Source organism: Aethalodelphis obliquidens, unplaced genomic scaffold (genome assembly GCF_003676395.1).
Source record: "Aethalodelphis obliquidens isolate GAN/ISIS:26980383/991018 unplaced genomic scaffold, ASM367639v1 scaffold11, whole genome shotgun sequence".
NCBI classification, from domain to species: domain Eukaryota; kingdom Metazoa; phylum Chordata; class Mammalia; order Artiodactyla; family Delphinidae; genus Aethalodelphis; species Aethalodelphis obliquidens.
Genome location: NW_020837955.1, coordinates 26795704 through 26823150, shown reverse-complemented (window position 1 = coordinate 26823150; position 27447 = coordinate 26795704). Strand labels below are relative to the sequence as shown.

The 27447-nt window shown below is 37.3% G+C and overlaps 2 protein-coding genes across 4 annotated transcripts in view; one reads left to right on the top strand and one right to left on the bottom strand.

The window, feature by feature from the left end:
* The first annotated feature begins 68 nt into the window (after positions 1 to 68).
* On the top strand, positions 69 to 16890 carry BBIP1 (BBSome interacting protein 1). 2 transcript variants are annotated; one of them, XM_027112570.1, is made up of 4 exons: positions 69 to 272; positions 1221 to 1318; positions 11916 to 11986; positions 16447 to 16724. In XM_027112570.1, the coding sequence occupies exons 3-4, from the start codon at positions 11941 to 11943 to the stop codon at positions 16611 to 16613; spliced, it is 213 nt and encodes a 70-aa protein (XP_026968371.1). In that variant the 5' UTR covers positions 69 to 272; positions 1221 to 1318; positions 11916 to 11940; the 3' UTR covers positions 16614 to 16724. The 2 variants fall into 2 exon arrangements, with proteins under 2 accessions (XP_026968371.1, XP_026968373.1); XM_027112572.1 differs by lacking the exon at positions 69 to 272 and having other exon boundaries at positions 1271 to 1318; positions 16447 to 16890.
* A 1218-nt stretch (positions 16891 to 18108) lies between these two features.
* Positions 18109 to 27447, bottom strand: part of PDCD4 (programmed cell death 4) — a 28604-nt gene continuing 19265 nt past the window's right edge. For both annotated transcript variants that reach the window (XM_027112563.1, XM_027112562.1), the window contains exons 9-12: positions 25788 to 25895; positions 24294 to 24404; positions 23470 to 23609; positions 18109 to 18839 (exon numbers count right to left, since the gene is read on the bottom strand). In XM_027112563.1, coding sequence (XP_026968364.1) covers positions 18779 to 18839; positions 23470 to 23609; positions 24294 to 24404; positions 25788 to 25895 — 420 coding nt within the window. In that variant the 3' untranslated portion in view covers positions 18109 to 18778. The remainder of the gene's footprint in view (positions 18840 to 23469; positions 23610 to 24293; positions 24405 to 25787; positions 25896 to 27447) is intronic.

Here is a 27447-nt window from a genome sequence, read left to right as displayed (position 1 = left end):
CCCTCTCTCCGCCCTTTTCCTTTCCTCCGCTCCTCAACGCGCTCTCTCCCGCCCACAGGGCGCCGCTGGCTAGCTGGGCCACAGAGAGAGCCTCCAGCTGGGTAGAGAGACAACTCTCAATCCGAAGTTACTGTTGACGCTAAGGCAGCCATAACTGATAATGGCATCGGGAGTTTCCGGGCCTGCCGTCTCCTGTGTGACGTAGTTTTCGCTTCGCCCAATCTCATAGTTGCCCTGGGCAACAGTTGAGCCGTCTGGGAAGAGAGGCATCTGTAAGTAGGCCCAAAACAGAACCAAACGTGACCAGACATCCCATGTTAAACAAGTTAATTCCTATTCCGGACTACCTGCCCGGGTTCGGGGATAGAGGGAGCAGGTTTCCTGGCCCTTATTCTGCTGGGACGTCTGGTCACTTACTTAGGTGGACAGGAGTTTAGGGCTCCGGAATCCCCTGTCTTGCCCGGAAGTTGCCTTTGACACTTCTGAATGGGGTTATGGCAGAAGGATGGGAATAGCTTGCGCCCCCCCTTGCCCCAGGGAGTACCCATTCTGACAGGAGTGGCGAAGTAAGGTAAGTGTCCCTTGGTCCCGAACCGTGGGTCAGGTCCGAGCAGGCCGAACGGCCCCTGGGAGACAAAGCGCAGATGGGGCTAGCCGAACTCAGAGCCGCTTCCGCTGGAAGAAGGTTTTCTTTCCGGGCTGGCCAGGCGGCGGCCCGCGCCCCACCCCCCTCCGCCCCTTTGAGGTTCCCTGTGGGGTGAGGCGGCTCAACCGGCTCCCGTCGCCGCGCTGCTGCAAGCTGGGACGGGAGGGGCCTGGGTGTGGCCCTTAACTCCCGCGAAGTGGAGCTCCTGACCACGCCCCCGCAAAGTCTGTTACGTACTTTCACCCCCTGACCTTTGAGGAGGGAGAATTCTGGAGCTTGAGGAAATCATTTTCCATTCCCAGCTATAAAGGAAAAAGATGGTTACCCACCACCGCGGCAACACCTCTAAGTCTTATTTTCGCACTTCCTGTCTTCAGATTCTGAATTTTCTCCCTTTTCTTTGTTTCTCCTCCGGTGGGGGTTTGTAAGCATTGACTGCAGCTCTGGATGAAGGTATACTGCCCTAATCCTGCGTGTCTACGGTTTATTAAACAATGTTTGTGAATATTCGTAAAACTATCGTATTAGTTTTATATGGCTCTCTACCAGAATTGTCACATATTATCTCATGTAGTTCCTTCTGTAGGTTTTGAGTCAACAGCTGTGAGTCATCTTGGTAATATCGGGTTGGGTGCCTAAAGCTGCGGGAAAAAGGATCAGGAGAACTTTCAGGTAAACTGAAAATTGTTTATATCCAGGCCAGTCAACAACAAGGGTGCACACCTACCTTCTTTGCTTAGTTTCTTTTTGTATCCTTAGTACTCATGCTCCAGCCAAAATGAACTATGTATTCTTTTCTCTAACAAGGTTTATCACTGAAGCACCAACCTTTTGTGATTCTGTATCCATGTCCTAGTTATAATTGGAGATGTGTTTCCAGATTCTCCCCAGCAGGAAGTAATTTTCTCTGAGCTTACCTAGCACTTTTTGTACCTCTTTTATGACAACCACTATTTTGTATAACAGCTGCTTGTGTTCTTAGCTTCACTACCATATTTACTCCTAAATAGAATGGTTTGTATCAGATTTATCTGCCTGTTACTTTACCCTGCACATGATATTATTTTGATAAATACTGAAAAATGGAATATATTGGGTGTCTCCTGGATGCCCAAGATGTTGCCAGCAAAGTTGAAGGGAACTTCAGTTTATCAGAAATTCAGCATTAGTCCCTGTTACTCAACCTTTTCTTAGGCTTCCACTCTGAAGTCTCTTCAAAATTATTTCTTCCCCCCATATTTTATTAAAGAAATATTCATACATTAAAAAGTTTAAAGAATACAATAAACATTCATGTAGGTTTCACCTAGATCCAACAGTTGTTAACGTCGTGCCATATTTATTTCACTCCTTCTCATACACTGTTTGTCACTGAGACATTTGGAAATAGGTTGCAGACACCTATTGTTAGGCAGACATCTCTAAAATTCCCAACATGTATTTCCTAAGAATTATAAAGTTCTCCTGCAAAACATCATTATCACAACTAAGGAAGTTAATAATTCTGTAGTCTTTGAAATTCAATCCGAATGTATGTACATTTTCCCATTTGAACCAAGAATGTCTTTTATACCTTCTCCTCCTTGCAAAAAAGAAACAAAACCAGGATCCAGTCATGGTTTATGTATTGTATTTGGGTATTATAACTCTTTGGCCTTAATCTAGAACAGTTCCCCCATCTCTCTTTCCCTTGTGACATTGTCATTTTGAAGTGTTCAGGCCAGGGGTCTTTTTGAATATCTCCTTTTTTCTTATTTCTTGTAAATCAGAAGTTGGTCTGGAGGTGTGATTGGACTCAATTTAACATTTTTTGCAAGAATACTTCACAGTATTCATACTTTTCCAATCATGATTAAGTCTTCTCAAATGAAGCTACTTTTACCATACCATGAGCTGCTTGTTAAATCCATCCCACTTCTCAACATACCACCCTTCTATGATATCCTACAAAGAAGAGTTTGGTATTTAATCCTCTTGTCTACGTAGAGTATGAGAGTGCCCTGCAATGGCAACATAGACTGTCTACCTTTTAATAAAGTGTTGCTGCTACTTTGCCTACACTTGGAGCTGATGCAATGTAATCTTCAGCAAAGTGTACTGATGTCAGCATAGTTTCATGAGTTTTCAACTCCTGGCACCCCAGGGACAGTTGATGAAAGATGTGTGGGCCCTGCAATTCAAATACAGATGAATCTTGATGTTATCAAAGCAGAGACTGGGGCAACTGCTGGCCATCTGGCCACATCCAATTTCGGCATTGTTATTTTTCTCCCTGAAACTCTTGCTAGTCCTAATTAGTCCTGGTATTTCTGTGATAGGCTTTTGGTAGCATTCATCAGAGCTTATTAAAAATTGCAAAATCAAGATTATACTTAGCACTTAGTACATTAGGTACAGTCTGTGTCCAATGGATAGAGAAGTGTTTGCAGAATTTACTTCATAATCACAAGAGGAAAACTCCCCAGATTGCCAAGCTTATGTATTCCTTCTATCCTAGACTTATATTTGATCATGAAAGATAAGCAGAAGGAAGAAAATGCACTTAAGGGGACAGAAGAAAATGCTCTGGTAGGGCAAAAATTCTTAGATTGATATAGAATGTTTTTAGCCTTCATATTGAAAGTTAAGTAATGCACTCCTTCAGTCACTTCTTTTGTGTAGAAGAAAATTTGCTCATGGTGGGACTATGAAACAGTTTTAAGTTTACTCCAGATTCAAATAAGGCAAAATAATATACCAATTAAGACCACAGATTTTAGAATCAGACCTGGGTTTCAGGAACAGGCACATTCATTAGCTGGTGACTTTGGACAGTTTACTCATTCTGTTTATCATCTATTAAATGGAGCTGTAAAACCTCTTAGAATTGTTGAACAGAATGAGTCAAACACATAAAATGCTTTATTTTAGCATAGTATATAGTACATGGTATATGGTCAGTGTATGGTAGTTATTAGTAGCTTCTAAAGCAGTCCAATCTGAGTACATTGTAGGCATTAAATATTTATTTATTGAATGAGTGAATGACTTTAAGTTGGTTCTCCAACTTTAATGTGGGGAACTTAATTAAAAATTAGAGATTCTGATTCATGAGTCTGGGGAAGACTCCTGAAGAATCTGTATTTTTAATAATTGTCCAGGGGATTTTGATATAGGTGATCTGAGGTTCTGGCTTTCAGAAATAGTAAAGTATCAAACAATTCTTTATTTCCCCTTCCTTGCATACTATTGAAGTAGGTTTATATCTCTGATGCTGAGAATATAAAAAGTTCTTCAGATACGTTTTTTAAAAAAGGTTTAACCCTTTTTTAAGGGTTAGTAGCTAACAGTTTTAGAACCACTTTCTAGTACTGAATTTTGAAAAAACAAATTATTAGAAAAAGGTATTCTGCATGAGTAGGATATGTCATTTTCTACTAACTTAACAGTAGTGTCTGCTACTGGAATGTAACAGAACCAATGGCATCATCCAGGTTCACCCAAGAAGAGCAGTTCCTGTTCTTAGGCCTAGGCATGTTTCAGAAGCTAGACACTGCACATATTATTCACATGAGTCTGGATTAATTAGCCAAATTGAACATGTTGCAACATTTTTCTACCAGCAGATGCCAGATAGCAAAACAAAACAGAATCTACTCTAGTTTCCAACTACATGACATATGATGTTATTTGGCATCTCTGGTTGAACATTATCAATCCAAATTAAGCAGTCTGCTAGCATGTGGTCAACCACTTGAGTGAGAGTGAGCATTACTAATTTGTATCTGCTGAAAACCACGTTTTTTGGGACTCCCTCTTTCACCTTTTTTCATGTTAGTTTACATTCAGAAATCTAATATGCATTTGAAAATTCATCTGTCAGTCAACCACACAAGTCTTGCATAAGACAAAAGATAAATTTTTTCATTTTTGTTCCTGCCATTCCTGCCACCCCCATCGACAACCTGCAGCAGGGAGATTGAACTTACTTAAAAGGAATTAATAAATAGTCACAAAAGAAAAATACCCTTTACTGTATTCTACATAAACAAGGTTGCTTCCAGTGCCTCCCTCGGTTCCCAGAGATTGTATTTTTGCTTCTTAATGCCTATTAATGATAAAAGAGGATCGTTTGGCATGTAATATATTGGCGTGGCTCTGTTTTACTGAAGTTGTGAAGTCAGGTGCCTATAGTTGCAGGTAATGTTAAGGGAAACAATAGGCAGTGGTGGGGATTGGAGAACTCCCCATGCTCACCTAAATGGGGCATCACTTCCCAGCCCCAGCCAAATTTTGCCATCTGGGGATATGGACCTGGTGTTACCAGATTTGTCAAGAGGAACTAAAATGTGGACTTAATGTGAAATATCCTGATTTTTTTAAAATTTTTTTCTTGTTTTGAAATCTCCTGACTTTTAAACATTGGTTCGAATACTTTTTAAACATTAATCAAGCCAGCAAAACATTTAACTGGGTAACACCAAGGGCTACGAGTTTATGACCTCTGTGTTTCTTGCATAAAAACGCAATTGGTACTTTGGTTGAAAATCTCAGAATGCTTTAGAAATGTTTCCTTTTTTGCCGTATTTCAGGTGCATTTACTTCTCTAAGTAAGGTAACAAGTCACTTATCGCCTCCATCAAAAATTAAAGATAGAGGGGCTTCCCTGGTGGCACAGTGGTTGAGAGTCTGCCTGCCGATGCAGGGGACACAGGTTCGTGCCCTGGTCCGGGAAGATCCCACATGCCACGGAGTGGCTGGGCCCGTGAGCCATGGCCGCTGAGCCTGCACGTCCGGAGCCTGTGCTCTGCAACGGGAGAGGCCACAACAGTGAGAGGCCCACGTACCGCAAAAAAAAAAAAAAAAAAAAAAATTAAAGATAGACTCTTATGTACACTAAGTGTCTATTTCCTTGATTGCAATTTAAAAGGTTTTTACTGTTTTCCACCAAATTAAAAACTTGTTCACATTTTCTAAACCTTGAATTATATTAGGAAATAAGTTTTCTTTATTATCATATCTTTAATATATTTAAGAAAAATGGGATTTCCCGGGTGGTGCAGTGCTTAAGAATCTGCCTGCCAATGCAGGGGACACGGATTCGAGCCCTGGTCCAGGAAGATCCCACATGCCGTGGAGCAGCTAAGCCCGTGCGCCACAACTACTGAGCCCACGTGCCATAGCTACTGAAGTCTGCGCACATCTAGAGCCCATGCTCCACAACAAGAGAAGCCACTGCAGTGAGAAGCCTGCGCATCGCAACGAAGAGTAGCCTCCACTGGTCGCAACTAAAGAAAAGCCGGCGTACAGCAACGAAGACCCAACGCAGCCCAAAATTAATTAATTAAATTTAAAGAAAAGAAAGAACAATCCGGTAGCCCATGCTCTTTAAAAGTAAATAATTAAGACAGATTTTTAAAGGAAAACATCTTTAAATAGATCATGCTCTTTTGTAGGTACTGTGGTGTTGATGAGGATTCAGAGGGTTTTTAAGTGTGGGAAGGCACTTAACAGGAAATGTACAACAAGTTTTTTATTATAGAGATACGAAAATTAGACATGGAATAATAAATGTCACACTGTATTTCTAAGCACTTTTACATTCACTTTTCATTTGAACCTTGCAACTCAAGACTGGTACTAAACATGTTTTTTATGAGAAAATCAAACCTCCAATTGGTTAGGAAATGTTTTCAATGTCACAAAGCTAATTAGCCAGAGTACAACCCATTTAAAGTATAAACATGGAATATACTGACCCGAAAAAAATGAAAACAAACAAAAATGCCAGTACAAGCTTTTGTTTTAAATCATACATTGGATTATACTGTTGCAGCTTGTTTAAAATACTTGGGATCCTAGAATACTCTGAAGCATTCAATTTCAGAATTTAAAAATGGGGTTTTGTACCATTAGGATAAGCTGGTAAGTTTAGATAAATTAATGGAGGGAAAAAAATGATGAAAAGCTAATGGTGGACTAGAAGTGGTAGGCACACCACTTGACCCACAGAATGGCTCTTTTGGGGCTCCTATCAAAGATCAAATATTAGACTAAGGAGACTTTAGTATGACCTAGGAGGAGAGTTTTTAAAATATCCAAATCCTGGCCTGAGCATTTTTAGAAGCTAAGACTTGGCTTTGGCATCCACAGTATGTTTCCATTTTGATATTTCTGATCCATATGTATATGTTTTGAGTTACCAGGAATGGAATTTGGATTTGAGTAATCTATTCCTCTTCTCTGTCTGCCCCCATCTGACTGTAGTCTACACTTTCCAGCTGGCTAGATGAAAATAGAGTACAATTTAAAGCTAACAGTCCTGTTTAGCTATTTAACCCATGATCTTGGTCTCAACAGTATGTTTTCATATAAGCTAATCTATGAAAAATATGCAAAACTTGTAAGCTTTTCAAGTGTTGCTTATTGCTGATTAAGCTTGAGATCTGACAGTTCCAGTGGCAGCATCTTTTAAAAATAAGACTAATGCTATAAAACAAAACCCACAGACAAAAAGTATTTTTTCCTACTAAGAGATTTTTTTTAGCCATTAACTTTATGCTCAGTAATTATATTATTGATGTGTAATTTATTTTTATTGATTTTCACTAATAATTGGAATAACTCAATCCAAAATATTTTAAGTTTTCATTTAAATTTATAAACATTTTTGTGGCAGAGAAGTATGGTAGGATAATTACTAAAATATGTTCAAGCATGAAAACATACATTAAAATAAAATTAAGTGGAGTGGAAATAGAGATGTAGGGAGAAAAAAAGATACAAAATTTCTGACTTAAAAAAGAGTTCTTCGGACTTCCCTGGTGGCGCAGTGGATAAGAATCCGCCTGCCAGTGCAGGGGACACAGGTTCGAGCCGTGGTCTGGGAAGATCCCACGTGCCGCAAAGCAGCTAAACCCGTGTGCCACAACTACTGAGCCTGCGCTCTAGAGCCCGCAAGCCACAACTACTGAAGCCTGCACGCCAAGAGCCCGTGGTCCGCAACAAGAGAAGCCACCGCAACTAGAGAAAGCCCGCGCACCACAATAAAGAGTAGCCCCCGCTCACCGCAACTAGAGAAAGCTCGCGCATAGCAACGAAGACCCAACACAGCCAAAAAAATAAAATTAAATCTTAAAAAAAAAATTTTTTTAAGTTCTTCATTTTTTATTAATGGATGATGGTAGCTATCAGATTGCTATGATATTTTGATTATATTATATATATTTTTAAGGATTAATATGTTATTTTTAAATATGCTGGAAATTTTATCCTTTGTAACTAAACTTATAACAAATTTATATGTCTATCTAGAAATGTGTAAAAGGTGACCTAATTTCTCTGCCTAGTTTTTTCAAAAGGGTTATACAAGGATAAAATTTGAGGACTACTGAACACATTCTTAAGGTTCAGAAAGACACACTAGTGCTCTTGTCCAGTCCCACACCCATAATTTAGTTTGGTTGTCAAAGTAAATCTAGTTTGGTTATCAAACTAAATCTCCCCAGAGATTTCTAACTTGTCCAAGTTGTATGACTAATTTATGTTATCAACATGTGTATGATTGACTTAAAGTACTAATCCTGCCTAGACATAAATGCTTTTCAACTCTCACACCAACAACTTAGTAAAATTTTTCATGACAAAGATTTGGTTTCCCTCTGGGTTCTTTTGTGTTAATTTTAGACATCTAGCTCAAATGCTACAACAGGTTTGGTTCCTATATCATGATTTTGAAACACATTATCTGTCAAAACCATTATCTCTGGGAGAAATTACAAACTAAAGAAACTGGGGGGAAAGGAAACAGCAGATTATTTTCTAATTACCCACACTAAAAGCTTCAAAAAGTGACTAATTGACACTGCATTCTCTAAGCATTAAAAGTTTGGGTTCTATTACTGTAGGAATTTTCTTTTACTTTTTTTTTTTTTTGCGCTACGCGGGACTCACTGTTGTGGCCTCTCCCGTTGCGGAGCACAGGCTCCGGACGCGCAGGCTCAGCGGCCATGGCTTACGGGCCCAGCCGCTCCGCGGCACGTGGGATCCTCTCGGACCGGGGCACGAACCCGTGTTCCCTGCATTGGCAGGCGGACCCTCAACCACTGCGCCACCAGGAAAGCCCCATTTTACTTTTGCAATTTGATGTTTTCTCTTAAAATATGGCTTGCCCATCTGTATCGTTTTAAAATCTGGCATAGTACTCCATGGTATGGTGGTTCCGTGATTTATTTGACCTGTGACATGTGCCTGAATGCAGTGCCCTAATGAACATTCTTATTCTTATATCTTTACACACTCATGCTTTGTTTCTTTAGTGAGCATTAGTAGTAGAAGGTTTGGGTCAAAGAAAATGTGCATATTTAGTTTTAGTAGATACTACAAAATATTAAAAGATACTATAAATTATCCCTCTAAAAAAGCTGTACCAACAAACCCGCCCACCAATAGAGTGTCCATTACCCTATACATTCCCTAACTGAATACTAGGCTTCTGATTTTCTTGCAATCTCAAAAGATACAACACACACACCAAAATGAGACCACAATGATTTTCACTTTCTTAATGAGGCTATAATGATTTTCCTGTTCAAATTGTAATCACAACACCCAGCCCTCCTAAATCCCCTTAAACTATTTTATTTTCTATAACACTTACTACCATTATATTATTTGTTTCTCTCCCCATACTCTAGACTGTAAGCTCTGAAAGAGCAAACATTTTTTTCTCTTTTGTTCACTAATGAATGGTGCCTGGCACATGGTAGACACTCACATATTTATTGAATTGAATGATGTGGCACTTGAATAATACACATGAATTTCATCCCCAGCTGATATATTTCTTCTTTGGCCCATCTATCCCTGGTGGTACACACATATTACCTTACCAATTAGAAAGTACCCTTAGGGGTAGCCACAACTCCTTAGGGTGCATCACACCAGGCAAAACACCCATGCTTGGCTATTAGCAGTTACCCTGGAGAAGGATATAAATGCTCCTTCCTACGCTGGGCTCCCTGGGCAGTTGATTATCAAGACAGTGTAGCCTTGGCAGTGCTGGGCATCCAACCACCACCTTGCTTATTTTAGCCCTCCCTTCCTGTTCCTCTCCTGCCAATGCCTAGGGGGGCCTAGGAACAAGAATCAACCCTAGCAAAGTAGACACTCCACCCAGGCAAGTGACAGCACTGATCTTCCCCACACCAGGCCCAACCCACTCCCTACAAGGCCTTTGGCTCCACACCCTTTCCAGTAACAATGGAAGCTTACTCAGAGAACTAAGGTTTGGTAGAGCACCAAGCTTCATTGTTTTCCGCAAGCCAGATTTTGGATGTGAAAGAGGTATAAAGAAGAGATAGCAAAAGATAGTGATTAAATTCTGAGTAACTAGAGTTGCTACTCTAAAACAGCTAAGAGTTAAGTATTTGTTCATCCATCATTTTATCATTTTGGTGATTAAAAATTTGGTGATATAAAAACCCTTAGGGCTTTCCTGGTGGCACAGTGGTTGAAAGTCCACCTGCCGATGCAGGGGACACGGGTTCATGCCCCGGTCCAGGAAGATCCCACATGCCGCAGAGCGGCTGGGCCCATGAGCCATGGCCGCTGAGCCTGCGCGTCCGGAGCCTGTGCTCCGCAACGGGAGAGGCCACAACAGTGAGAGGCCTGCGTACCTCAAAAAAAAAAACCCTTAGATGCTATGCATTTCTCTCACATTCATCAACATTTATAATGTCTATCCTCCCTTTCAGTAGCATATCATGTCAGATTTGTACCAAATAAGGGCCTAATGAATATTTTCATTGTGTTATCCTTAATGGAGAGGCTAAGTATTGTTTGTTATAGTTGTATTCAGGCTACTCAGAGATCTGCAATATTACTAACCTTCAACAACAACAACAAAAAGGAATGAACACTAGTTACCACTGGCAGGCCTAAGTAACAAGAAGGAAAGAATGTGTCAGAAGGAGAAGCTGTGCATTCTGAGTAAATTGTATATTGCATTTATCTCAGATTCTAGGTAGTGATGAGTTGCTTTATTCCTGGTCCATTCCCTACTTCATCTTCATTCCCAGAGAGAGCAGTATAGGGGTAAGTTTCAGTGACAGTTGTGGAAAGCAGATAGAGCTTCCTCAGGAACTTTAGATCTTCCAGAATAGGAATTTGAACAAGAAGGGGAAGAGGCTTGGTGGATGGGGAGTATGAAGCTTTTTTTAGGAATGTCAAAGTAGAGGTAATGGGAATAACTAAGACCAGAAGCAGCTTCACTTGATTATAACTAATTTGCAGTGGGTGGTAAAGGCAGGCACCAAGCCAGCATCACCACATTATAAATAATCTTTCTTCTGTGGTGGTGATGTTGTGAAAGATATACAGTGAGTTGCATCAGTATGGCGAAATATCACAAAATGGGTGGGACTGTCTAGAGTAGCATCTGTGTTTGGAAAGGGGTCACGCTACAAGTTACAGTCCAGAACACCTTGAATATATATAACATGGCATAAACTGGGATGTAACACTGGGAACGGTTGTAATCAGCCAGAGATGACATATATGCTGGGATATTCATAACAAAATACTCACGTGAGGGTATTCACTGATGCTTCAGCATAGAGTATCTCTGTATTAGAGGAAAATAAACTGAGAACACACCTCGCTTCTGGTATCCAAGAGCCAATTTCACCTGTTTGTGTTGCTTCCTTACAAATTGCAGCTATGTAGCCAGTAACTGATCCTTAAGATGCTTTTTGTCATTATAGCAAAGGAATTAAAGTAGAAACTGGCTGTTAGTTACTGAAGGAAGTGGGGATGTTAGGCAGTATTTACATACTACCTCCTCCTTTCCCTAACACTCTGCCTTACCCCACCTCCCAAATGGTCATGTCTTTTACATCACCCACCATTCAGGGGAGATGCTATCAGCTGCACATAAATCCCTTTGGTTTTCCTCAGCTGGATAGATAACTATTGGATAATTTACCTTTGCCTGAAAAACTTAAGCCCAATTTTCACTAGGAGGGGAAAAATTTAGAACATGCAGCCTTCCAATTACCACCACCACTTATGAATGAAAGTTGACAAGATCTGCATGCTTATATGAACTATCTCAACCTTGTTTCAATGAAAAGACTCACAGGTAATTAATGGGAAAATTATGCAAGGATAGGACAGTTCATTTTCTATAGGAATTGTGATTTTCTTAAACTACAATGGAAATATCTATCTCAAGCAATATGCTTTGGTAATTCATTCTTGAATAGTACTAATAATTGTTTTCTCATTGAAGGAAGAAACTATCCAACAATTCAGATATGGCAGAAATGAAGTCAATGTTCCGGGAAGTTCTTCCAAAACAAGGTATCTAAGTTACAAATACTTAGGTCATAGAATATTGTAGGAACCTAAAAACTAATAGGCAGTGTCATGTAGCAGGCTCAATAGCTAAATATCTGAAACTATTTTGTGTTCTATACACCACACATACTCTCCACCTTTACTATGCTTTTGTCATGAGTAGGTTGTAAAGGAGTAATCCATTGCCTCCCCGCCCCCACTAGTAAAAGGATGTAAAATGACAGTTGGATTGTTTCTTAAATGTAGAAATTCTGTTACACTCAAGATTGCAGATTACAATAAGGAATTTCCAGTGGAAAAAAATAGCACCATAATTTACCATAATACTAAATAAGGTCTGAAAATGGAAAAGAAACCTAAATCAAACAATGTAGCAAAAGCCGAATTACAATTACATTCAGTAATTTGAGTATTCATGTTAATACCATACTTTACTACATATTTGTTGTTGTTGTATTTCCATTTCTTTTTTTTATTGAAGTATAGTTGATTTACAGTGTTGTGTTACAGGTGTATCGCAAAGTGATTCACTTATACATACATATATATCTACTTTTTTTCAGATTCTTTTCCCTTATAGGTTATTACAAAATATTTAGTATAGTTCCTTGTGTTATACAGTAGGTCCTTGGTGTTTATTTTATATATAGTAGTGTGTATATGTTTATTCCAAACTTCTAAGTTATCCCTCCCACACCTTTCCCCTTTGGTAACCATAAGTTTGTTTTCTGTGTCTGTGGGTCTATTTCCGTTTTGTATGTAAGTTTATTTGTATCATGTTTTTTAGATTCCACATATAAGCAATATCATATGATATTTGTCTTTCTCTGTCTGACTTACTTCACTTAGTATGAAAGATCTAGGTCCATCCATATTGCTGCAAATGGCATTATTTCATTCGTTTTTATGGTTGACTAATATTCCATTGTGTGTGTGTGTGTGTGCATGTATGTGTGTGTATATATATACACACACACACATATATATACCACATCTTTATCCATTCATCTGTCAGCGTACATTTAGTTTGCTTCCATGTTCTTGGCTATTGTAAATAGTGCTGCAGTGAACATTGGGGTGCATGTATCTTTTCAAATTATGGTTTTCTTCAGATATATGTCCAGGAGTGGGATTGCAGGATCATATGGTAGCTCTATTTTTAGTTTTTTAAGGAAACTCCATGCTGCTCTCCATAGTGGCTGTACCAATTTACATTCCCACCAACAGTGTAGGAGGGTTCCTTTTTTTTGACACCCTCTCCAGCATTTATTATTTGTAGACTTTTTGATGATGGCCATTCTGAACAGTGTGAGGTGATACCTCATTATAGTTTTGATTTGCATTTCTCCAATAATTAGTGAAGTTGATCATTTTTTCATGTGTCTATTGGCCATCCGTATGTCTTTGGAGAAATGTCTATTCAGATCTTTTGCCCATTTTTTGATTGGGTTGTTTTTTTGATATTGAGTTGTATTAGGTATTTGTATATTTTGATGATTAATCCCTTGTCAGTCTCATCATTTGCAAACATTTTCTCCCATTCTGTAGGTTGTCTTTTTGTTTAGTTTATCGTTCCCTTTGCTGTGCAAAAGCCTTTAATTAGGTCCCATTTGTTTCTTTTTGTTTTTATTTACATTACTCTAGGAGACAGGTCCAAAAAGATATTGCTGCAATTTATGTCAAAGACTGTTCTGCCTATATTTTCCTCTAGGAGTTTTATAGAATCAGGTCTTACATTTAGGTCTTTAATCCATTTTATTTTTCTGTGTGGTGTTAGAGAATGTTCTAATTTCATTCTTTTACATGTAGCTGTCTAGTTTTCCCAGCACCACTTACTGAAGAGAGTGTCTTTTCTCCGTTGTATATTCTTGACTCCTTTGTCATAGATTAATTGACCATAGGTGAGTGGGTTTATTTCTGGGCTTTCTATCCTGTTCCATTGATCTGTATGTCTGGTTTTGTGCCATACCATACTGTTTTGATTACTGTAGCTTTGTCATATAGTCCGATGTCAGGGAACCTGATTCCTCCAGCTCCGTTTTTCTTTCTCAAGATTGCTTTGGCTATTCAGGGTCTTTTGTGTTTACATACAAATTTTAAATTTTTTTGTTCTAGTTCTGTGAAAAATGCCATTGCTAATTTGATAGGGATTGCATTGACTCTGTAGATTGGCTTGCATAGTATAGTGATTTTGACAATAATGACTCTCCTAATCCAAGAACATGGTATATCTTTCCATCTGTTTGTGTCATCTTTGATTTCTTTCATCCCTGTATTATAGTTTTCAGAGTTAGGTCTTTTGCCTCCCTAGATGGGTTTATTTTCCTAGGTATTTTATTCTTTTTGATGTGATGGTAAATTGGATTATTTCCTTATTTCCTCTTTCTGATCTTTCATTGTTAGTATATAGAAATGCAACAAATTTCTGTGTATTAATTTTGTATCCTGTGACTTTACTGAATTCATTGATGAGCTCTAGTATTTTTCTGGTAGTGTCTTTAGGATTTCCTATGTATAGTATCATGTCATCTGCAAACTGTGACAGCTTTGCTTCTGCCTTTCCAATTTGGATTCCTTTTATTTCTTTTTCTTCCCTGATGGCTGTGACTAGGACTTCCAAAACTACGTTGAATAAAAGTGGCAAGATTGGGCATCCTTGTCTTGTACCTGACCTTAGAGGAATGCTTTCAGCTTTTCACCGTTGAGTATGTTAGCTGTGGGCTTGTCATATATGGCCTTTATTATGTTGAGGTATGTTCCCTCTATGCCCAATTCCTGGAGAGTTTTTTTTTTATCATAAATGGATGTTGAACTTTATCAGAAGCTTTTTCTGCATCTATTGAGATGATCGTGTGGCTTTTATTCTTCAATTTGTTGATGTGGTATATGGCACTGATTTGCAGATATTGAAAACTCCTTGCTTCCCTAGGATAAATCCCACTTGATCATGGTGTATGATCCTTTTAATATATTGTTGGATTCAGTTTGTTAGTATTTTGCTGAGGATTTTTGCATCTATGCTCATCAGTGATACTGGCCTGTAATTGTCCTTCTTTGTGGTATCTTTGTGATACCTGTGGTTTTGGTATCAGGGTGATGGTGGCCTCATAGAAGGAGTTTGGAAGTGTTCCTTCCTCTGCAATTTTTTGGAATAGTTTCAGAAAGACAGGTGCTAATTCTTCTCTGAATGTTTGGTAGAATTCACCTGTGAAGTCATCTGGTCCTGGACTTTTTTCAGGGGTATTTTAATCACAGATTCAATTTCAGTGCTTATAATTGGTCTGTTCATATTTTCTATTGCTTCCTGGTTCAGTCTTGGGAGATTGTACTTTCCTAAAAATGTCCATTTCCTCTAGGTTGTCCATTTAATTGGCATATAGCTGCTTATAACTTCTCCTTTTTCTAGTTTTACTGATTTGGGCCCTCTTCCTTTTTCTTGATGAGTCTGGCTAAAGGTTTATCAATTTCATGTATCTTTTCAGAGAACCAGCTTTTAGTCTCATTAATCTTTTCTATTGTTTTTGTTAACGTCCCAAGCAAGATGTTAGCCTTCAGATGAGTACTCTTGTATATGTTTGCCACCAGCCTTTATGTCCTGAGAACCACAGTCACCTCACATCTCCCCAGCAGACCCTCCAAGACCAGCAGGTCCATCTTGCCCAGGCTCCTATCAAGTCACTGCACTTTTGCCCTGGGTCCCAGGGCACACAATACCTGGTATGTGTGTTCCAAGAGTGGAAAGTCTGTTTCCCCCAGTCCTATGGAGCTCCTGCATTCAGGCGCTACTGACCTTCTAAGCCAAATGCCCTGAGGGCTCCCCTCCTGATGCCAGACCCCGGGGCTAGGGAGCCTGACATGGGGCTCAGAACTCTCAATCCTGTGGGAGAACTTCTGCAATGTAACTGTTCTCTGGTTTGTGGGTTACCCACCCTGGGGGGTATGCGATATCATTCTATTGCGAGTGTGCCCCTCCTGCCATCTCACTGGGTTTCTGCCTTATGTGTTTGGATGTATCTTTTTTGATAGGTTTCAGTCTTTTTTATCCACGGTTGTTCAGCATTGTGATTTTGGTGTGCTCACGAGAGGGGGTGAGCTCAAGGTCCTTTTACTGTGCCATCTTGTTCCTCCTCTTATTTTTATGTACATTGTATTTCCCCCAAGTTTTTTTTTGAGATTAAACGTTTGACACAAAAAGTTGTCTCATTGTAGCTTAGGATCTTAAAAAATTCAATACCTTATGAACTTCCTAGTATTAAATGTTGCTTTTATATTGAAGATATGCTGTAGGGTAAACGTTGCTTTTATATTTTTATACTGAAGATACACTGGGGGAGGAACTATGAGAACAAGAGATTTTTCAACGTCAATGGATTAAGTTTTTACACCTTAATTCTAGCTGCAAATCCAAACCACCAAACAGCTGTGTTATCTCACTCCAATTCTTCTTTCTTTTTAAACTTTAGGGCAGTTGTCTGTAGAAGATATAACCACAATGGTGCTGTGTAAACCCAAACTTTTACCCCTAAAATCTCTGACTCTGGAAAAACTGGAGAAAATGCAGCAAGCAGCACAGGATACAATTCGCCAACAGGAAATGGCAGAAAAGGAACAACCGCAAATAAGTCACTGAATGATAACTTAGCACTTCTGCAGAACACCCTACACCTTCCATATTATTAACAATAGCTAGAAAATAACCTGCATCTGTATGCTGAAAGCAGTATGTATTAATAAAACAGATTTTATTCCCATAATATAAAAATAACCAAGATTAATAAAACTTGGATTGTGAATTTAAACACTCCGATTTGGGGCTTCCCTGGTGGCGCAGTGATTAGGAATCTGCCTGCCAGTGCAAGGGACACGGGTTCGTGTCCCGGTCTGAGAAGATCCCACATGCCACGGAGCGGCTAGGCCCGTGAGCCACAACTACTGAGCCTGCGCGTCTGGAGCTTGTGCTCCACAACGGGAGAGGCCGCGACAGTGAGAGGTCTGCGCACCACGATGAAGAGTGGGCCCCGCTCGCCGCAACTGGAGAAAGCCCTCGCACAGAAACGAAGACCCAACACAGCCAAAAACAAATATAAAATAATTAAAACAAAAAACACTCCAGTTTGTACTAAACAGAAGCAATTTTAAAACTTTGAACCCAGATTTTGGTTTTTTTTTAACCCAAGTTTTTAGAACTGCCAATTATTGTTCACCATTCCCATCAATTTTCTAGATAACATTCTTAGGCACAAGTGAGTAAATGCACCTTTTATAGTCAGAGAATCCTGTAAATGTTTATTAAAAACTGAATTTGAAGAATTTTGTGTCATGACACATTTAAGGCTATCTTGCCTGACCAACTGATACTACTAGTAATGACAAAACTGTATTTCTTAAACAAATTTAATTTTTAAGAAACCCTCACCTATCCAGTAGTTACCAAAGCTTTTAATTATACTGATTTTACGGACTTACCTGGCCACCTTTGTCTTCCAGGTATCAAACACAATTTTAAAACCCTAAAAATGGAAATTAATATGGACTTGAAAGAGCCCATGAAGTAAATATGAACATAAAATTGGAAGTTTTCGTTCTAAAAGACTGTAGCTAAACCTGTAATGGGTATGTTCTAAGAATACCTCTGTGAATTCTCAATATAATTCTTGGTTGGTTTGCTGCAGTCAGTATCAGACAATTTAAATTAGTATGGACCTTGAGGCCTTGCTGAGTATTTAGGCTTGGCAAAGAGGTCAGAAATGTGATCATTCTTTAGATAACTTATTTATTGGTAACTATTTTCTCAGACACTGGGTAAATATAAAACTATGAGTCTTTGAAGAATAATTTTTTGTAACACAAGCATTACTTGGTAATAGAACTTAAGAATTATGAAAGGTATATATGTTTTAGAAATTTCATTAAGCTCTAGATAAGATCAAAAACAGGTAAGTGTGCAAGTATTTCCCACCAAGTATAATATTAAAATAATTCATTTACTACTGTACTCTTGTTTTTAAAAGTTTTCTAGGAGCAAAGTTTAAAATTCACTAGGTTCAAACATGCTCTTTTATATGATTTAAAATTTGTTGTGTGAAATATGTTTTTTGAAAGCCCTAAAATAAAGGTACTCCCAATAAAGAATCAACACTGCTTCACATGTTTTATTTTGTCATACATTCTTCTAGAACTGGGTTCATTCGTCCAGTTTTGTAGAAAAATAGATGTTCCAGCCACCATTTACTTAACTGTCTAGTCTTTAAGACCGAGCAATGTTCCCTGGAAAGATGAATAAGTCTCATAACTAAGTCATTTTTTTAAAATTCTTTAAGACAAAGAAATAACTTTTTTTTTTTTTTTTTTTTTACTCCCAAAGCACAGTATTTCAACAGCAGCAGCCAACATGGGGTTTTAGCAGCTTAACTTTACCCCCTAAATAAAGCTTTGTATAAACCAGTGATTTTACTACAAAAACACTGTCCTTGAAAGAAAGGAGTGGCAGTCAGACATCAATGCAAAACTTGGAATGATTATGTCATAAACATGGCACTTAAAAAAGGTAGCTTATGAGAATATCCCACTTAAGAAGTGGTTACTTTTCTGTCCCTCCTTTACACGCTCAAAAAAGAAAAAGAAAAAACACTTACTTTAAAAATTTCCCTTAAATGTAAGTTTACAAAATTTCAAAAATGCCTTGTACCCAAAACAAGTGCTAAAAAAAAAAAAACCAAAAAACTGTGCTAACAACTCTTACAATTCAGATATATATATTTTTTATAACATCTAAGACTGCAAGAGTTCTTATATTCAGTAGCTCTCTGGTTTAAGACGACCTCCATCTCCTTCACTTACAAAACGTTTTCTGCCCCTGCAATGAAAAGAACACAAACATGAAAACAGATACAAATTCTGACTACAGTCAACTAAAAGAATTTAAAACTTCATCTTTTTTGGTTATTCATTAATTTCCAAAGCAATCTACAGATTCAATGCAATCCCTATCAAATTAGCAATGGCATTTTTCACAGAACTAGAACAAAAAATTGCACAATTTGTATGGAAACACAAAAGACCCTGAATAGCCAAAGCAATCTTTAGAAACAGAGCTGGAGGAATCAGGCTCCCGGACTTCAAACTATACTACAAAGCTACAGTAATCAAGACAGTATGGTACTGGCACAAAAACAAATATAAATCAATGGAACAGGATAGAAAGCCCTGAGATAAACCCACGCACATATGGTCACCTTATCTTTGATAAAGGAGACAAGAATATACAATGGAGAAAAGACAGCCTCTTCAGTAAGGGGTGCTGGGAAAACTGTACAGCTACATGTGAAAGAATGAAATTAGAACACTCCCTAACACCATCCACAAAAATAAACTCAAAATGGATTAAAGACCTAAATGTAAGGCCAGAGACACTATCAAACTCTTAGAGGAAAACATAGGCAGAACGCTCTATGACATAAATCACAGCAAGATCCTTTTTGACCCACCTCCTAGAGAAATGGAAATAAAAACAAAAATAAACAAATGGGACCTAATTAAACTTAAAGATTTTGCATAGCAAAGGAAACCATAAACAAGACCAAAAGACAACCCTCAGAATGGGAGAAAATATTTGCAAATGAAGCAACTAACAAAGGATTAATCTCCAAAATTTACAAGCAGCTCATGCAGCTCAATATCAAAAAAACAAACAACCCAATCCAAAAATGGGCAGAAGACCTAAATAGACATTTCTCCAAAAAAGATATACAGATTGCCAACAAACACATGAAAGAATGCTCAACATCATTAATCGTTAGAGAAATGCAAATCAAAACTACAATGAGATACCATCTCACACCAGTCAGAATGGCCATCAAAAAAATCTAGAAACAATAAATGCTGGAGAGGGTGTGGAGAAAAGGGAACCCTCTTGCACTACTGGTGGGAATGTAAATTGATACAGCCACTATGGAGAGCAGTATGGAGGTTCCTTAAAAAACTACAAATAGAACTACCATATGACCCAGCAATCCCACTACTGGGCATATACCCTGAGAAGACCATAATTCAGAAAGAGTCATGTACCACAATGTTCACTGCAGCTCTATTCACAATAGCCAGGACATGGAAGCAACCCAAGGGTCCATCAACAGATGAATGGATAAAGATGTGGCACATATATACAATGGAGTATTACTCAGCCATAAAAAGAAACGAAATTGAGTTATCTGTAGTGAGGTGGATGGACCTAGAGTCTGTCATACAGAGTCAAGTAAGTCAGTAAGAGATAAACAAATACCATATGCTGACACATACATATGGAAGCTAAAAAAAAGGTCATGAAGAACCTAGGGGCAAGATGGGAATAAAGACACAGACCTACTAGAGAATGGACTTGAGGACACGGAGAAGGGTAAGGGTAAGCTGGGACAAAGTGTGAGAGTGGCATGGACATATATACACTACCAAATGTAAAACTTAACAGCTAGTGGGAAGCAGCCAAATAGCACAGGGAGAACAGCTCAGTGCTTTGTGACCACCTAGAGGGGTGGGATGGGGGGGGGGAGGGAGACGCAAGAGGGAAGAGATATGGGGATATAATAATATGTATCACTGATTCACTTTGTTATAAAGCAGAAACACACCATTGTAAAGCAATTATACTCCAATAAAGATGTTAAAAAAAAAAAGAAAACAAATTCTGACTACAGTCAACTAAAAGAATTTAAAACTTCATCTTTTTTGGTTATTCATTAATTTTTGAAGGGGTGTATTGTCATTTATATTTTTAAAAGTCAGCATTCCTCTAAGTCTTTTGAAAAGACTTCCCCTGATACGTATCCTAGAACATATCAAATGAACTGCTTAATCTGAGCAGTTTTTAGTTAAATAAAAGCTTGATGATTGAAATAAGTTCACTGTCCAAATGAAGTCATGTAAAAAAAAAAAATTAAAATATAAATAAGGCAAACATTATTATGCTGTCTGGAAATTTAATACAAACATGCCTCAAAATTATTGTGGGTTCAGTTCCAGATCACCACAATAAAGTGCTATCACATTACAATCACATGAATTTTTTGGTTTCCTGAATATAAAACTATGTTTACACAATACTGTGGCCTATTAAGTGTGCAATAAGCATTATGTCTAAAAACCCAATGTACATATCAAAATTTAAAACTACTTTATTGCTGAAAAATGCTAATTATTATCCGAGCCTTTAACAGGTCATTAATCTTTTTGCTGGTGGAGGGTTAGAAATACTGAGAACTACCAAAATGCAACACAGACACAAAGTGAGCAAATGCTGGTTGGGAAAATGGCACCAATAGACTTGTCAACGCTGGGTTGCCACAAACCTTCAATTTGTAAAAAACACAGCATCTGCAAAGCACAATGAAATGAGGTATGCCTGTATTTATTTCTAGTATGTCATTAATATTATTTGAAAGCTAAACACTGAACCAACTAGGAAACACCAACATGATTGGGAATTATGCAAACTAGAGCTACAGAAGCTATCAAAATATCTATGTTTAAAAATGTTTAATTTTTTTCTCAGATATAGAAAAGCCATAACCTGAATGTGGAAAAACAGAGTCCAGTTAATTCCAGTATATGCCCCTTTTTAAAAAATATTTACTTATTTATTTATGTTCTTTTTTTTTGGCTGTGTTGGGTCTTCATTGCGGCATGTGGACTTGTCTCATTGCAGCACGCAGGCTTCCCTCTAATCGTGGCATGCGGGTTTACTCTCGCTAGTTGTGACTCGTGGGCTCCAGGACGCATCAGCTCTGTAGCTGTGGTGCGCGGGCTCCAGGGTGCATGGGCTCTGTAGTGACGGCGTGCGGGCTCCACAGCACGTGGGCTCTGTAGCTTGCAGCACGCAGGCTCTTGTTGAGGCACACGAGTTCAGTAGTTGTGGTGTGCGGGCTTAGTTGCCCCGCAGCATGTGGGATCTTAGTTCCCCGACCAGTGAACGAACCCATGTCCCCTGCATTGTAAGGCGGATTCTTTACCACTGGACGTCCCATATGGAAGTCCCATATGCCCCATTTTGAGATTTCTGCTATTTCAAACTCAAGAGACCTTCCTCTATAATGTAACCACACACTAGCTACATGTAGTGACAGCAGCCCAAGAGGAACAGTTGAACAGCAGCCTAAAGCAGTAAGTGCTAAACAGAACTTGAGCAGGATTAGCCCTTATTATTCTCTGACCCTAGACCAATACACACAGGCATTCAAGGTCACACATAAATGTGCACTCCGTCCAAATAAGCAAAAGGATAGAGATAAAAAGTGAAAGTTCTATGGAATACATAGAAGGTTTAGACATCTCTTCAAATGATCCTTGAAAGTAAAGCCACAATAGAAGTAACTAGTTAGACCTTTGAATAGAGGCTGAAAAACTTTTTAAAAGAGCCAGTGCCAAAGTTAACTCCTTTTCATACTAAGTCTAAATGTAAACCAGCTATATTTTCCTGAACGTAAAGGCTTCACACTATAATATTAGGAGATCAAGGCTGGAAATGAAGCAGCAAGTAGCAGAAAGCCTTGTCAAAGCTGGCAGTTGTTACTGATGTATACCACTTGGCACATCAGTACATCAATGATGCCATCACCAAAGTAGAGATCTACATTTTCAAACATTTTTATCAAAGCCATTAAAATGTATATTCCACCATTATCTTTTTCTTCTCTCTTAATGGCTTCTAAACTTTGTAGAGCAAAGGACACTATCGGGAAGTATTTTTTGAGATTTAATTCTCACAGTGCACTTACATAAAAATACATAAAGACTGAAACTTCTTCATATAAAAATTACAAAAACTTAAAATATAAAACAGACCCAGACCAGAGGGTTAGCTGTTGCTAAACTTTTATATCTATTACAATACAAACTTCATTATAAGCTTTAACAATAACAAAAAAAATTCATCAACTCCTAAGGAGTTTGAACCTAGCAGCACATATATAATACCTCCGAAAGAATCACACACACACTTTCTAGAGCGGTAAAATCCAATCAGTCCCAATTCTCCATTCTATGAGGGAGCAAAAGGAACCCACATGAAATACAGGAACGAACCTAGATCTTAAAAGCCAGAAAAAGTCTGGATCCATCCTTGGCTTCTACCGTGACCTTAGAAAAGGTACATTACACTGCCATAAGCCTCAATTTTTTCATCTCACTGGTGATATCTACTCTGAAATAATATTTAAACCACTTAGAACAGAGCCTGGTACACAGAACTACTCCACAAAATTATTTTCCTTCCAATGAACTGTGGCTTCATGAGGTAGTCCTATACAGATTTACAAGAGAACAAAATAAGCTTCACCCTTGTTTCTCCATAAATTCAGATGATTTTCACTGATGAGTGACTTCAGGGAAGATACTATTATTTTTCAGACACAGCTGGAATAACAGAAAATTAGCTTAGCCCTCCCAAGCACCTCAGCCAGTATTTCACGTTGAGAAAGTAATAAACAAAGTACCTTGAGGGACAAAGATCTCTGAGTTGTCTGGAAATTATTCCAGCCTGAAAACATTCTTCTACAAATCGCTCAAGCACAGAGTATGAATGTGGGACATCCAGATTAATGTCTGGAATTTCACTGTAAATTCTCTCATAACCCTAAAAACAATGGAATTACATACAGAGTTGTTAGCCCATATAAAATACATAATGCCATACAATCCATCACTATTATCAATCTATATTTAAGGCCAAATGTTCATATAATTAGACTGCAGTCAGATCCTAACCTCGAAAAGTACAAAGAGTAAGTCTATTTTTTTACAGAATATTTTCTTTAAAACTGTTCTCTCAAAAGAGCTTCAGGCAGACATTAGACGTTGGACACATTTCTTCCCCATCTACTTCTCTATAATACATTTACTACATTTTTAAAAAATAAAAGGCAAGTAAGAACCTCACCAATATTTAATAACAATGCATACAATTTTAAATAGGAATAAATTAAGTACTTTATAAATTTGTTAGAAATTCATGTTTCTCTCTAGATATAAAAAAGAAATTATCGTATCTTAGAACTCTTGAAGAACACATACACATCACATTTTTCAAAATACAGGTTCAAAAATACTGGAGTATTTATTACTTTCCAGGAAATAGTTATAAGAGGTTCAAACATAAACAGTACCATTAATATATATATATATATATATATATATATATATAGGCATAATATTACTACACAAGCCTAAAAGAAAATTCATTGACAATTCGTAATCTGTATTCAATCATATATATTTAAGATGTAAGTCTAAAAATTGTTCAAAATAATGTTATACTTACTCTTTTCATTTGGTCTAGAGTAATGGTAGAAGATTTCCAAAGAGATTTTAATAAGTCCAAAATCATTTTAAATGTACTTTCTCCAGTTGACTCTAAAACCATTACAATGGCCTAAAAATGGAATAAATGATTGAATTATTGCTCATTTTCATATAAGAAACTACTCCTAAAATCTATCAGCTCTCATCTCTAATATGTGTATATATGTGTATAGATGAGGATGATTATAATTTTTGTGACTTTGTTTGAATAAAAAAAAATCCAACAAGGACTCAGAGGCAAAAAATATACAAATTAATTATCACTGCAAAGTAAAGGAGCTGTTGCAGTGGAGGATTACTGGACTGAATGTCATATGACATAATATGAGTGTGTTTCATATTCAGTAGTTGTAATCATTGTTGCTTTTGTTGAGATCATCCATTTACATTGCTTGGTATCAGTTTATTTATCTCTTGTAAAAATAAAATACAGTGTGTGTGTCGGGGGGGGAAATAAATAAATAAATAATAAAAGATGAGGAAACTAATACTTTAAAAGTTAAAATGAATCACTCAAAAGCACACAGATGAGAAGTGCAAGGCTAAGATTTAAATCTAGAACTGCTAAACATTATCTAAGTACTTTTCATTTAACTCAAACCTCCTGGCATTATCATTATCTGAGATAAAATGACAGATGCTATATAGAAATTAAAGCCAATGCACTGTGTTAACATATTGCCAAACATCTAATACAATATGTTAAGGGGGCATATTCTGGAATGAAAACATTCTTTTAATAAAGATATTATAAAATAAAGGAAAAATCTGGAAAGTACGTATCATGAATATGAATGTTTTTATAAAGTTAAAAATACTCTTACTGTATGATCCAGAAATTCAACACCTAGGTATTTACCTGAGAAAAATGAAAAGATATGTCCACACAAAACCTGTGAGTGAATATTCATGACTGCTTTTTTTTAATAATCACTCAAACTGGAAACAATATGGTAGGTCTATTCAATGGAATATCACCCAGCACTAAAAAGTGAATTTACTGTTACATAAAATGACATGGACATATCTTAAAAGCATTATGCTACCTGAAGAAGGTCAGACACACAGTATGATTCCATTTATATGACTGATAGTCTGGGAAAGGCACAACTATAGGGACAAACATTAGATTAGTGGTTACCAGGAGATGATAGTGGTAGGGGAGCAGGTTAGCCCCAAACTTTTGGAAGTGATGGAAATGTTCCATATTCTGAGATAGTGATTATGTGACTTGATACATTTGTCAAAACTTCATTGAACTGCACAGCTAAAGAGTATATTTTACTCTAAATTATACCTTGATAAAAAAAGAAAAAATTGTAAAACCCTCTCCCCCTTAATATTAAAATTTTTTAAAGAAAACAAAAATGTATGTTATTAAAGAAGCATTATGTCACTGTGGTGCAAAAACGAACACTTAATAATTCTTTTTGGAATGTCAAAGTAATCTTACTTCATATACAAGCTCATGGTGAAAATGAGGTACTTCCAGTTCCTTAAGGCAATGTTCAGCTTCAGATATGTCTCCAGAGAGTAAATACTCTTTCAGCAGCATAACAATCTATTAGATTTAAAGATTGAGATGTGTTAGAATTCTTGATTTTTAAAAAATTCTGTTTTGCCTAAGGATTTATTTACCCTCATCTCAATATAGTACATGATAAATAGGTCACAGACAGTTGTCTAAGAATAGTCTTGACATGACACTATCATAACAGAATTTTTTAATAATTAAAAAGCAAATTCCCAAATTTTAAATGGTTCATAGTCATGAAGGTAATGCAGTGTTTCGGTGTGTTTCAATAATCCACTGCGATCGATGAGTAGACTTAAGATGTGTTTGGCCTGAGTTGTGACCATAATGCTTCAATGCTCCCTGTAAAACAAGGGACCTTAAATACCACTAGAGGGCACTAACTGAAAGTCTCAAAATGAATTTTTAAAGTGGTGCAAACCCATTTCCATCGGCATGACATTAAGTGGGAGCCAAAAAATGAGAGATAATAGGGCTTTACTAGACAGGGCAAAGATTTCCAAAGCAGTTTTCTCTTTTCTCTACAACTGAAGATTTGAGGACCATTATTTAAAACGTTCGTCAGTAATTCAGCTTCCAGTTATAGCTAAGGAGGCAAGTCTTGACTCTCCTGTTGAAAGTTGCACAAGAACATCTATGGCTCCAGAGAAAAGAAGTTTTTCAACACAAGAACTTCAACGAGGAATGTCCTCCCCTATACATCGCCTGTTAAAATAATCTTTGCACCTAGTAGACACTCAATGAATATTGGCTGACTGAAATCTCATTTAAGTATGTTCTACTTTCAACTTCTACAATGTATTTCCATTAAAAGTATAGTAAAATTTGATCAACAGAATATATCTTGATGAATAATTGCTATTATGCTTTAGGAAAATAAATATTTGAAGCATGTTACTTGAATAAAGTATTTTCACTTTATAATTATAAGCTAATATATTTATTATTTAAATTACATCACTTAGTTTTTTAACTTTGTTATTAAAGTATTTAAGTGTTTCCCATTGGGTTCCATGCATTGTTGAGAACGATAAATTATAAATACATGTATATATTTCTGAAAGTCCTCTCTGTCCAACTCATCCTTCCATGTAAAATAAATGAATATCCAAATAATGTCAACCTTATATATTGGTAGTTTTACTTCAATTTCATCGTGACCATTTTTTGTTGTTGTGATAATTCACATACCATAAAACAGTTCGGCAGTTTCTCAAAATATTAATTTTGAGAAGCATTATCATCCTAACAATATTAAATCTTTCAGTCCATAAACATGGGATATCTTTCTACTTATTTAGGCCTTATTTAATTGCTTTCAACAGTGTTTTGCAGTTTTTGGTGCACAAGATTTGCACTTCCTTTGTTAAATTTATTCCTTTGTATTTTAATCTTTTTTATGCTATTACAAATGCAACTGTTTTCTTAATTTCATTTCAGACCATTCATTGCATTGCTAGTGTACAAAAGACCTAGAATTAAATTCTGTACACTGATCTTGTATCCTGCAACTGTGCTGAATTCGTTTATAATAGTTTGGTGTTTTTGTTTTTTTTGAGAATTCACTTGGATTTTCTGT